This window comes from Strigops habroptila, chromosome 1 (assembly GCF_004027225.2).
Source record: "Strigops habroptila isolate Jane chromosome 1, bStrHab1.2.pri, whole genome shotgun sequence".
Lineage (NCBI taxonomy): Eukaryota > Metazoa > Chordata > Aves > Psittaciformes > Psittacidae > Strigops > Strigops habroptila.
In genome coordinates, this window is record NC_044277.2 from 53790218 (window position 1) to 53802653 (window position 12436).

A 12436-nucleotide genomic window follows, 5' to 3' on the forward strand; every position below is an offset into this window, starting at 1 on the left:
CTATATGTAAAATAAACCACTGCATTAAAAATACATACTGTAGCCAGAGAGAGAGAAAACACTGCCTTTTGTTGTTTAGCCAGTATAATTTGTAATAAAATCAGGAAAAACATTTATAAAGATTATTAACCCAAGAACTGACCTTCTACTTTCATATAACGTTCCTTATATGTTCGTCAAGATAATGATCTAGAATGGATTTATATTTGTCAGTCCCATAGTAACACAAGGTAACCACCGGTGAAGTGATGCTGGAGATTAAGTCAGGAACCTACAAAGGTGTGCAGCAGCCTTGCAAAAATTTAATTTTCAAGGTCTGATTTTTACTGGATTTGTGTGTGGTTTATTATTTTGTGGGAACCCGACCACTCAGGTGGTAATTCCAGCATGTTCTGGTCTCAGTAATGATACCAAGTCTTAATGGGTGCTCTAAGTAAAGGTAATGTCGGGGACCTTCAGCTTCCAGAAGCAGAAGCAGAAGGATGCTCTTCTCTGCCACTGCTGGCTTTCAGTTTTGTGTTGCTGCTTTAAAAACAGGAGTACAGAAATTTGCCACATGATGGCACCAAAAAAAGGAAGAGACAATAATGCCTGGGACAGCTGGGTGGCAGACTGCAGTGCTGCTGGCAGCAGCACACATCAGCTGCACAGTGATGTGCAAATGATAACAGCTTGTGCAGATGATGACAGCATCAGTGGCTCTTACAAAGTACTAATATACTGACCCTGCAATAGCATCCTAAACCTTTTTTAATCTTCAAATTTGTGAGTCACATTGGATCAGACTCCAACCTTTCCTCCTCCTTTTTTATTTAATAATCTGCGTATAGAGTTTCCCAGGTTTCTTGGTACTCCATAAATGTATAGAAACTTCTCATGGTACAGCACCTGACCCTTGCTTTTCCCTCTCTTTTTCCACAGAGGATAAGTACGGCGAGCGGAGACGGCCGGCATTACTGCTACCCCCACTTTACATGTGCAGTGGACACAGAAAATATCCGCAGGGTGTTCAACGACTGTCGAGACATCATTCAAAGGATGCATCTCCGCCAGTACGAACTCTTGTGAGGGGGCTCACCGTGGAACCTGTGGTTTTAAATTCTTTGCTCCTTACTCTTTCTCTTGATACTACCCCACACAGGGTGGAGGAATATACTATAGAATTGTCAGTCTCTTCACTTTGTTTACTTTAATTATTTAACCTTAAAGCTGATTTGAAGCAAGTTTGGGTTGGTTTTCCTTCATGCTTTTTAGGACTATTTTTGTGCTTTATTTTGACATGCCACTTCTTCGTCATTCCACTAAGCCCTTCGGCTACCTCTGTTCCCGTAGGTTTTGTGTTTTCAACTGAATGTGACCTGCTAAATTTTTTCCAGCAGGTTAACGTCAGTGCAAACTGGTATGTCAGCTGGATGACACTAAAGTCATAGCTTATCCCTCTGTGTGGGTTTCCTTTTTAACATGACATTGAAGAGTACTTGATGGGTGAAAAAAAAAGATTAATGCACTTTGTATCAGGTTATTAAATACTGTTGAGGAAGTAGACACACAATGTAGCAGCACCACAATATTTATTACTCTGTCACAGTTTTTAGCATTTCTGAGTTGCAGGTCAACTGATAAAGTGACCTCCTCTTTTAAGCCGTTACTGGCGCAGGAAGTAGAGTAGATAATGAGAGGAAAAGTGAAGACAAAGCAATTTTTCTGGGGTTTTGGAGCTAAGTGTCTCTGCACACCTCAGGCATTTGAATTACAGCTACTTTTCAGCCTGTTGCATCTAGGCAGAAAATTTACCACCCTCACTTACGTTATTTGTGCTGTCCACAAATGATCCTTTTAGTTCAGATCATTCTTGGACAACAGTCCTCTCCCTATATATATTTTTTTGTTTTACTGCTGGTTTATTATATTGTACAGACTGTAAAATGTAATATTATTTTGTACAACTTTATTGAAGAAAAATACTTGTAGAAGATCTTTGTGCCTTGATTATGGCTGTACCTGTAAAATGAGCTAAGATGTAAGTATGTTTTTGATTGCGCTGTACAGCTTGATGTCAACCTTACCTGCAGCAGTGACTGGAGGTAAGAACTTTATCTGTAGAGTTTAGGGGTTTTTTTCTGGTTTATATAAAAATGCTCTTTAGTATAAAAATTATAAATTATGCAAATTAACCACTTACCTTTCCAAGTAAGGTGTTACAGTCACCGGATGTTGCAGCAAACATGCCTTTCTCTTTTGAAGTCTCAGCTTTAAAACATTGGAATTCATTCAAGTGTCCAAATTGCAACCTGGTGTTGTTTTAATGGGAACCAAGGATTTCAGTTTCTTCTTTTTTCCTTTCGATTTAGAAAATATGTTTGGTAATTCTTCGGTCATTCATAGAACTTCACAATTGCACAGACCAATTGTGAATGTGTAAAGCACCATTATATAGAGCTCTTCAATCTTTGTACCAACAGCGGCTTTCATTGTGCAAGTAAATAGCGAGAAAGAAGAAAAAAAACACTAAAAAAAAGGTGTATAAACCCTTGTGTCTGGCCTAAGAGAATTACAAGATGACATTTTTATTTCTCTTTTAATAAAGAGACACATTAGAAAATGGTTTTATTTTAAATATTGTAGAATCAAAACGTGTGACTATTTCTCAAACTTGAATAATTTATGCAAATGACATTCTCAAAACAAGTTGTGGTACAGTACAATATATAAAAAGCAAGAATTGCTGTAGCAATAAGGCATGTCCTTTTTAGTAACTATAACACTGCTTTATATTTTATACATAGGTGTTTTATGTCTGTGACTATATACTTTTCCTGTGTCCAAGATAACCTGTACAAATGTCTAAAATTACAGTTGCAATAACAGAAACCTAGAGAAGTGTTAGACTACATTACTTTATAGAACGTTTTACCACACTTTGGACCATTCCCCCCACTTTGTTTTAAATTTAGGGAGAGATTAAGAGCTAACAACACATGCCCCACATTGGCATATAGATCAGCAGGTTTGATTAACTTTTTACTATAAGCATTGTTATTAGTTATAAACCCCAATCAGTCACCTTTTTAAATTCAGACTACAAGTGAATTGAGAATTTGTTTCTATTGGATGCTAAACAATCCCATTTTAGATACTGTGACCGTTTCCTCTTCCCAGAAATGTGTATACTTTGATATCTGTACACTCAATTTAGTCATCAGATAATTCCTAGAAAGTGACAGGCTGGGTGGACTAAGCTAATAACAAACAAAATTCCCAAAAGCAAAGATTTTCTCGCTTCCCGTGCCAAAGAAAGTAATAGCGTGACTAACAAAAGCTAGTCTTTTCTTTAAAACAGGCCCCGACCCAGGAGTTCAGGTCAGAGCTCCCAGCCTCTGCAGGAAAGCCAGCAGGAACACTGGTCCTGGTGTGAAACAGTCCCTCTGGTTCTTCTTAGGGCGGGTGGGGAGAAGCAGTAGGTTTGTCACATCCTCCCTCACACCCAGCATGTGAAGATGCTGAGCTCCATGCTGCCATCCCGGCAGGGGCCTCCGCCTCCCCTCAGAGGGGCTAGTGCAGTTCAAATTGTGACTCTATAATAAAGTGAAGAGAACTTGGCAGCCCAGCAGGAACCCAAAATACGGTGCATTCCTGTCCCTATCTGTCCATAGACTGAGGGCCAAGGCATAGGATAATGTTACTGCAGCTGTATTTGACCTTCCTTCTTGCAGAAGATCGGCAACTGGAGGGCCCCTCACCACACAGATCTCTGGGATGCAATAGGGCCCTCTTTTTTTAAGCTCATCATAGCACATCTTTTTAAAAAGAGCAGCTTGAGGTGTCACCCTATTTTTTTTTAAGCAGGTTTCAAGTGTGTATCAGCAAACTGGATCCACGAGCTTCTTCCTGTTGTTGTCTGGTAGACGATAACTGCAAACTGTAGTCAGCTAACAATTTAATGTGTCAGGAACTGGAAGATTTCTTGTCCCAAACCCCAGTCCCTTACATACAACATCCTAAAAAGGTTACGGAGATCCACATCTCTCCATGCTGATGTATCTAGTTTCTGCCTGACCCTAACAAACAGGAGTATGACATTAGAAGGGCCATGCAGCAATAAAACAGAGGAACATTTCCAGTTTGCAGGACTGAGCCTCCACCAGGGTAAGACACTAGCGCAGAGACGTGATGAGGCTATAGGATTTACATAATGTACAGTTACACTTTTAATATACATATTTGATACAAAAATTATAGCAGGAAAAGGACTCATTTGATTGTCGAATACAGTATTTTTGTACAGCATGAAACGCTCATTTCAGTTAATTATTTATCCTGTAGTAGTCATATCAGCTGTATAGGACTTCTATGGTATGTGTAAATGCAACCTGCCTTCAGACTAGCAATCAAATTAGGTCATTTGCTGGCATGAATATAGTCTGATGTTTGACTGTTCTCAGCTTTGGTATTTCAGTGACTGAATGCAGATGTCTGGCTCTTCATACTGCTTTATGCTTACTGATTAAATGCTGAGCAAAATAAAATGGTGGAGTGAGAAGCTGAAAATGAGCTAGTATCAGGATTACAAGCAGAGCACCTGCTGCACAGTATATAGTAAAGACTCTGCTCTCATATGGAAGGAAGCATTTTTGGAGGGAGAAGTCTGTCGGTGTTATGCTGCCCTGGAAAAGAAATGAAGACTGTCACTTTGCTGTTACAGTGGTTCTGAATCAGGAGTAAACACCACGACTGTCAGATCTCCAATTTCTAAATTCTGTGTTGGGTGGTAAGGGTTGGGGCCAGTTTCTTAGTACCAGTGCCTTCTCCAGGGGGCTGAAGAGTCCATACCTTGCGGTGCTGGGCACTACCTGGAATAGTCACCAGGCCAACATTAGCCCAGGGGCCAATCTTCCCTCTATTCCATCTAGCTTAAACAGAGAGCTGGGCTCCTCATCTGATCTGCCTTCAAGAGAAGCCTAACTTTAGCTGCTATAAATCCACCTGGAAGGAGCCTTCCCAGGCTAAAGTTAGGTTTTGTGAATGTGCCCCTTCCTCCCTCCAAACCCTCCTCCTACCCAGTACATGCTGCAGAAAACATGTTGGCTAATCCAAATTATGAACGCGAACGTCAACGTCAACACCAAAGAACTCCATTGGGTTTTGGCTTGACTCTGCAGTTCAAATTAAAGTTTACAACAGAGCGAGACCGAGTGAAAAGAGTAGTGAAGATGATGCAACTTTAATTAGCCAACCTCTTGTTTTGCAGTGAAGATGCACTGTCTGGCATGTGCAGAGAGCATGTGTAGTTTGAAGGCAGCTACTCTCAGGAATATGGAATAAACAGAACTACTTTCACAACAAGAACTATTAACAGTTGCATAAAAAGAATTTAAAAGTTTGGGGTTATCTGTGTATTAAGCAGCCTAAACTCAACAGCAGTAAAAAAAAAAATACATGAAAGATTTCGTCCCGAGTCACAGACTACTCTGTAAGCAGATGGTAGGTTTTGCTTCTTACTCCAAGTTTCTAGGAGTTCTGTTTTGTTTTTGAACTGGGGAACTAATTGTTTTACCTCTTAAGGATATACTGAGCACTGGAACTGCCTGTGAGAGCATAACCAACACACTGCATAAAATGTGAATTGGAAAGGAGGAGGCAGACTATTGGCCTGTGACAAACGTTTTCACCCTGTGAAGCGGTTTAATGCACAAGTTTGGAAACCGCCATCACCGCGAGAGAGAGTTTGAGGTGCAGACGGTCTTGTTTTCACAGTTGGTAAACCAACCAAGCCAAACTAGTCTTTCTACTGTTCCGTGCACAATACTGATTATTTTTACAAGTCAATAGTTTACAATGCACCCTCTTTATAAGAAAATGTTAGATGCTTGTACCCAGATACTAATTAGATCTTTAAGGGCACTGCTTTGTACCACACAGAAGATGTGGCTCCCACAGATGGACTTTCTGAGGTGGATGCAGTGTACTGAGTGGGTTGGGTGGGTAGGCAATTTTTTATTTTTTGTTTTTCCAGGTAGGATCAGTTCAATTCCAGCTGACTGCCATGTTCATTTATTTATGAAAGTTATCTGACAAAAATAAAAAGAAAAAAATTAAAACTTACCATGATGAAACTAGGGTTGTTTCTATTCCTCCAACTGAATGACGGGACACTGACTTCTGGGATTTTCCCCGCGTGCAGCACTTCACAAGCACTGTGTGTATGGCCACTGAGAATCAAACGGGGATGAAACCACCATAGCAGCTAGAGCACAAAAGGGTAAAGCACAAGAATTAAGTCATAAGGAAAGAGAAAAATGAGCTTAAGCCCCTTTTTTTTCCTTTTAACAAAGAGAATGTGATTATGGCAATTCCAATATTCTTACAAAGTGTTTTGTGACTTCTTGGTAAACTTCTGATTTCCAATAAGGCATGTGTTGATACCGTAATATTAATCATACCCATTGCCCCCCATTCCAAATACTGGACATTCTGGGCCCCTCATTACAAGAGAGATACTGAGGTGCTGGAGCAGGCCCAGAGAAAGGCAACAAAGCTGGTGAAGGGTCTGGAGCACAAATCTTACGAGGAACGGCTGAGGGAAACTGGGGTTTTTTAGTCTGGAGAAGACTCAGGGGGGACCTTATCGCTCTTTACAACTACCTGAAGGGAGTGAGGAGGTGGTTGGTCTCTCCTCCCAAGTAACATGACAGGACAAGAAGTAACGGCCTCAAGCTGCACCAGGGGAGGTTTAGATTGGATATTAGGAAAAATTTCTTCACCGAGAGGGTGACCAGGCATTGGAACAGGCTTCCCAGGGCAGTGGTGGCATTGCCATCCCTGGAAGTGTTCAAAAACCGTGTCGATGAGGCCGTCAACAATCTACACAGTACATAAAGTACAAAATGGAGAGAACAGCACTGCAGCAAACTTACTTAAGAGCGCTGGGACTTACGGCCTGTACCTGGGAAACCCAGCAGAATCAAGGCCGTGATCCTCAGGGGAGCAGTTCTAACAAGCAGCCTCCCAAAGGCCTCATTAGAGCAGGAGCAGCTGTGGTCTGTTTGTCTCAGCCAGCACCCTTTCCAAAATGTTTTAATCTATAGATATCTACAGTTGTGTCCCCCACCCACCAATAACTCAAGTTTCCAATAAATCAAACCTTTTGTGATGCTTCCTGAGACAGGACATCATACTTCTCTTTAAACGGGATGTTCTTCTCCTCTGGAGAAGCAGAATCTTCTCCAGTACACTCAGCATCACTTTTCCGATAGAGAGGGTAATGCTGGGAGAAATTCAAAGCAAGGATCAGTTGTTAATGAGCCAGCCTTTCTGGAACAGTAATAAATACACTAAAAACATGTCAAAGTGTTGCCTCACCCCACCCCTAACACACCTGTAGAAGGATGGGTTCTGAAGCTGGAAGCTTTTCCACATCACTGCATCTTTTGTTAGAATGATTCGGTTTCTGCAAATAAAATCAATCCATATATATTGTCATCACCTATGTGTACCATAGGAGTGAGGAGGGGAATTAAACAACAGCTACATTTGGGGAGGTGGGGGGTGTTACAAAAAGCAGTATCAGCTCACAGTACAGTGTTTGAACACTATCCACTGTACAAACTTTTAAGAACCTCTGCTGTGGATAGAAAGGGAAATGCTTTAATTCCCCTTTCTGTATATGCTGTAAATACGGCTGCACTCTTCCAGAATGCAGGAAGCAACAGCAGAATCTCACTGCACAAACAAAGCAGAAAAGATTTAGGGCAGCCCAAGAGACAGCAGTTAAGAACCTGGCAATTTTTCCACTGGGAACTGGTTTCCTGATTGACTGCCAATGCAGTCAGTCATGCTGCTTACTGCACATCCAGTCAGCCTGTGAAAAAGGGAAGAGGAGTAAAATACAAGAAGCAATTGGATTTGATGAAAAAATACGACAATTAAAATATTACCAGGCTATCAAGACAAGACTCCACTTGAATCAGAAAAGCAAAAGAATAGGCTAGCTTGAAAGATATAAAACAGAACATTCATAAATACAAATGCAGGGATTGTTACATATTGTAAGTCAAAGGGAGGGTTACGGAACTTCTGCCATTCCTTGGAACAAAGGCAATGACACCCTCTGTTGGCAGCACTGACAAGGAAGATAGCACCATTAAAGCAAAGCAACAGTTAATAGTTTGGTAAAAATGTCAAGAGGCAAATGAGGAGAAGAAAGATTTGGTAACAAGCTGCAATACGAATTGGAAGTAGATTTATTTTTCTTTTCAGGAGAGTCTTAGTTACATCCTGACTGTTGCTGCAGTATCAGTATTCCCACTGCAGCAGCCGAGCTGCTGGCTATAATCAGATCTTTAATAAACCCTTACCTGCTGGGAGCAATTCAGTTTGTGAGAAAGCGCCACAAGCTTTGCCTCTGCGGCACGGCAGAGAGTACAGCCATCACCCTCCATGGCTACGCTGTTCACCAGGACAAAGCTGGAAAATAGCAAGGAGTGGGCGAAGGGAAGCAGGGAAGACAGGAAAGCATTTGCTATTCATGCACATGTGTGGGATAAACTTCAGTTCACAAAATGCAAGTGTTCTGAAGTCAGACACAGCTCAAGAGAACAGCTTCCGGAACCACGTGCTATAAATCCTCTTTTGAGTATCCATATTGTAGGTGTTTCTCTACCTGTTTGGCTGCTTTATGATGAGTTGTTTATTAGGTTGCACAACATACTATATGCTAGGCTTCATGTTTACACCTCAAAATCTTTTTTATAACAAATACTTAAGTGGCATTCTAGTGGAACATCATTAGAAGCCACTAAGCTGAATTCTGAGGGAATGGAGAACTTGCTTCTCTCCCCACACACATTTTAGACTTCAGAGACACAATTTTCAACATTTAGTTTCTTCAGAACAACTGAAAAGCAAAACAACACTGCATGTGGCTGGCTACCCTGAACAAACTTAGTTTCATACTTTGTGGTCTCTCGCCCAGATTTTATTTGTAATGGAAGAAGACTTCCCTGTAGATTTCTAATCAATTTAGAACTTGTGCCACAAGATTCACATCTGTTCAATCATTCAGGACCTGAGACAAATTCCCATTTCAATTCAGTATGTTTTATTGACATAAATGAGTTGAATGCTTCCACTTAAGACATACTGGTCAAAACTAAAAAAAATTCTTTTTTAGCAAATTTTGTACCACAGGTTTGTTGTAAAACAGTTTATCTAGGAGCTTTTCATTAATAATGCAGCTCATTTGTTAATGAATACGATAGCAGACATACAGTCTGCAATTGCACGCAAGAATTCTGCTGTGCTGTTTTATCAAAGGGGACATGGAAATATTCCTTAATAAATATTTTTGGAAACAGCTGAAATACATATCTAGGGGACCCTGCACCATCTGCATGATAAACAACAGCGTTATACTGAGCAGTCACAAAGCTCGTAGACTTCCTAAAATGACACACCGTTTCTAGACTTGTTCAGAATATGTTTAATGTTTGCTTAATTAGGGGAACCTGTGTGAACCTGTAGGTTTTGAATCCTACCTTTACATGAGTCATTATAACCTGATGGCACGCATGCCAAACACAGAGTGGCAACGGGTCTTCCCTTCAGGTATCTGAGGTTTAAAGACAAATGCCTTTCCACAAACCCACTATTGCTTTCCCTCAGCGAGTTCCTGCCTTGTATCTACAGTAACTAAAGGGGCAGGACAGGCACTGCAGCCACAGAGACATAACGAAGCTCTGTAACATGGTCTACTCTGCGTTAAAACCAGCTTGTGCGCTATTACCCCACCCCGTGGAGAAACTGCGGACAAGCAACTGTGTTCCCAAATTACTCAGAGTTAAATTCTGCAGACTAAAGAAGTTATTAAAATTAATGAAACTCTTAATTTGTAAGTGCAGAGGGGATTTGTTTATGTTCCTTTACTGAATCCTATTCTTCTGTTATGTTTACAACCATGGGTCATTACCAGCTGCAAGGAAGTAGAAAGATTAACCAGAGAATTTGAACCTGACTCCACAGTAGTTTTCCATTTAAAAGGAAATTGTTACAATTTACCCTGCTCAAAGCACAGCTTCCACTCCACATCAAACTTCGGGTTTGTACAAAGTGTTTCAGGTTTAACATATCATGAGCTAGATGATACAAAGTTTAAAAAAAAAAGGCTCTAAGTTAAGCATTCCCATGCTATTTCTTTAGAAATTCCATTTCCAGTTGTCAGTTTTCATCACCCTGGTCTGCTAGCTCAGAAATCATTACTCTAAATATGAAATAAATAAATAAATATACTCACTTTATTCCTTTTCGAGTTATTAGCTTTCCTGAAGTAAAGTTGAAAACCTTTTCAAACCGGTTTACCTTGTAAGTTGTCATTCTGTACCACAGAGCAAAAACACAACTGAGGTGAGAAACTGGCGTTGTAAATCATCTGACGCAGCTGCTTTACAGTTTGCAGACCACTCGTGCAGCTTGCTGCTCCATTACCTAGGTCACATATTCATTTGCTAACTCACAGGGATGCTCCAACACCCATCATGTGTCTGCCCCAGTCCCACCAGTGTAAGCACAGCCATCGTACAGAAATACAGCAGAGCCAGGGCACTCACATTCTTCTGTGTCAAGGTATCAGGAAAGGGAATATGCTCAGACCAAACACTTTTCTGACAAGGAGGCCCAACACAAGGAAAAACAGCTTCCAAGCTTCTCTGCCAATGCAGAAAGACCACCCCTGAAAACTTCGTATATGCTCAGAGAAGCTTAAAAGTAGCCTGAAACCTCTTCTAAAATTTATTCCTAAGGTGTATGTGCACAGATGGATACCTTTTAAGGTCTTGCTCTAAATTACAACCCCTTCTAATTTGGTTATGATCAAAATCTTTCCATCTAACCACACAAGAGGTTACTCAGACACAAAACCTGTTACTGTAGGCATGCTGACATTTCATTCTTGGCACTTGCATACTCCTTTCACTGACAAGACTTACTCGTAATGAAATCCAATGTCATGATTCCCAACAACAACCACCAGCTCAGTAGAAACTGGGAACTTAAACATTTTCCGAAATCTCCTGACATCGTCTGCCCACGCCTGCATGAAAAAACAAACGGAGAAATTAATGCTGTTCAACAGTACCACAGGGGACCACTAGTATTGCATTGGGTTTGCGTGGCAAGGTTTTGGTAGCAGGGGGCTGCAGGAGTGGCTTCTGTGAGAAGCTGCTATAAGCTTCCCATGTCCAACAAAGCCAATGCCAGCCAGCTCCAAGACAGACGTGCCACTGGCCAAGGCTGAGCTCATCAGCAATGGGTAGCACCTCTGGGATAACAGATTTAAGAAGGGAGGAAAATAACCCTGGCAACAGCAATTGCAGCTGAAGAGAGGAGTGTGAATATGTGAGAGGAAGAGCCCTGCAGACCCCAAGGTCAGTGTAGCAGGAGAGGAGGAGGTGCTCCAGGTACCAGAGCAGAGATTCCCCCGCAGCCCGTGGTGCAGCCCATGATGGTCCGTAGTGGAGCAGATATCCACTGCAGCCCATGGAGGTCCACGGTGGAGCAAATATCCACTGTGGCTCATGGAGGACCCCACACCAGAGCAGGCAGATGCCCAAAGGAGGCTGTGACCCCATGGGAAGCCCACACTCGAGCAGGCTTCTGCCAGGAGCTGTGGCTCAATGCAGAGAGGAGCCTGCACTGGAGCAGGTTTGCTGTAGGACTTGTGACCCCATGGGGGACCCACGCTGGAGCAGTCTGTTCCTGAAAGCTGCACCCATGGAAGGGACCCACACTGGAGCAGTTCGTGAAGAACTGCAGCCCATAGGAAGGACTGACGTTGGAGAAGTTCATGGAGGACTGTCTGCCGTGGAGAAACCCCATACTGGAGCAAGGGAATAGTGTGAGGAGTCCTCCCCTGAGAAGGAAGGAGTGGCAGAGACAACGTGTGACTGCAACCTCCATTCTCTGTCCCCCTGCGCCTCTGGGAGGAGGAGGCAGAGAAAATTAGGAGTCAAGATAAGCCCAAGAAGAGGGGGATGGGAGGAAGGTGTTTTAAGATTTGGGTTTATTTTTCTCACTACCCTACTCTGATTTGATTGGTAATAAATTAATTTCCTCAAGTCCATGACAGCAATTGGTGAATAGTCTCCTCCTGCCCTTATTTCAAGCCACAAGCTTTTTGTTGTATTTTCTTTCCCCCATCCAGCCGAGTATGGGGAGTGATAGCGTGGTGGGCACTTGGCACCCAGCCAGGGTCAGCCCACGACAGGTATATAGCAGAGATGCGCACACAGAAATGTTTACACTTCGTAAGTTTTACATGAGGGGAAAATGTGTCAAGACACTACCAAGAACAAAGGAGAATCACAACATTTCAACTTGTGTCTAAAACACTAGAAACTTCTTCTACCAGTAGGACAATTATAGTAATATTAGACAAAGCCTTGCG

The 12436-nt window shown here is 41.9% G+C and overlaps 2 protein-coding genes across 13 annotated transcripts in view; one reads left to right on the forward strand and one right to left on the reverse strand.

Annotated features, from left to right (window-relative positions):
- The window catches only part of GNAL (G protein subunit alpha L), a 193581-nt gene extending 190977 nt beyond the window's left edge, over positions 1–2604 (forward strand). For 4 of the 5 annotated variants that reach the window (XM_030491955.1, XM_030492046.1, XM_030491876.1 and 1 more), the window contains one exon: positions 922–1178. In XM_030491955.1, the coding sequence (XP_030347815.1) occupies positions 922–1068 (147 nt within the window). In that variant the 3' untranslated portion in view covers positions 1069–1178. Of the gene's footprint in view, positions 1–921 lie in introns of all 5 variants that reach the window. The other variant, XM_030491783.2, reaches the window with a different exon arrangement.
- MPPE1 (metallophosphoesterase 1) overlaps positions 1544–12436 on the reverse strand; it is a 32323-nt gene continuing 21430 nt past the window's right edge. For all 8 annotated transcript variants that reach the window (XM_030492261.1, XM_030492847.1, XM_030492697.1 and 5 more), the window contains 7 exons: positions 10980–11083; positions 10289–10369; positions 8355–8463; positions 7376–7447; positions 7142–7264; positions 6104–6244; positions 1544–4664 (listed from right to left, as the gene is read on the reverse strand). In XM_030492261.1, coding sequence (XP_030348121.1) covers positions 4482–4664; positions 6104–6244; positions 7142–7264; positions 7376–7447; positions 8355–8463; positions 10289–10369; positions 10980–11083 — 813 coding nt within the window. In that variant the 3' untranslated portion in view covers positions 1544–4481. The remainder of the gene's footprint in view (positions 4665–6103; positions 6245–7141; positions 7265–7375; positions 7448–8354; positions 8464–10288; positions 10370–10979; positions 11084–12436) is intronic.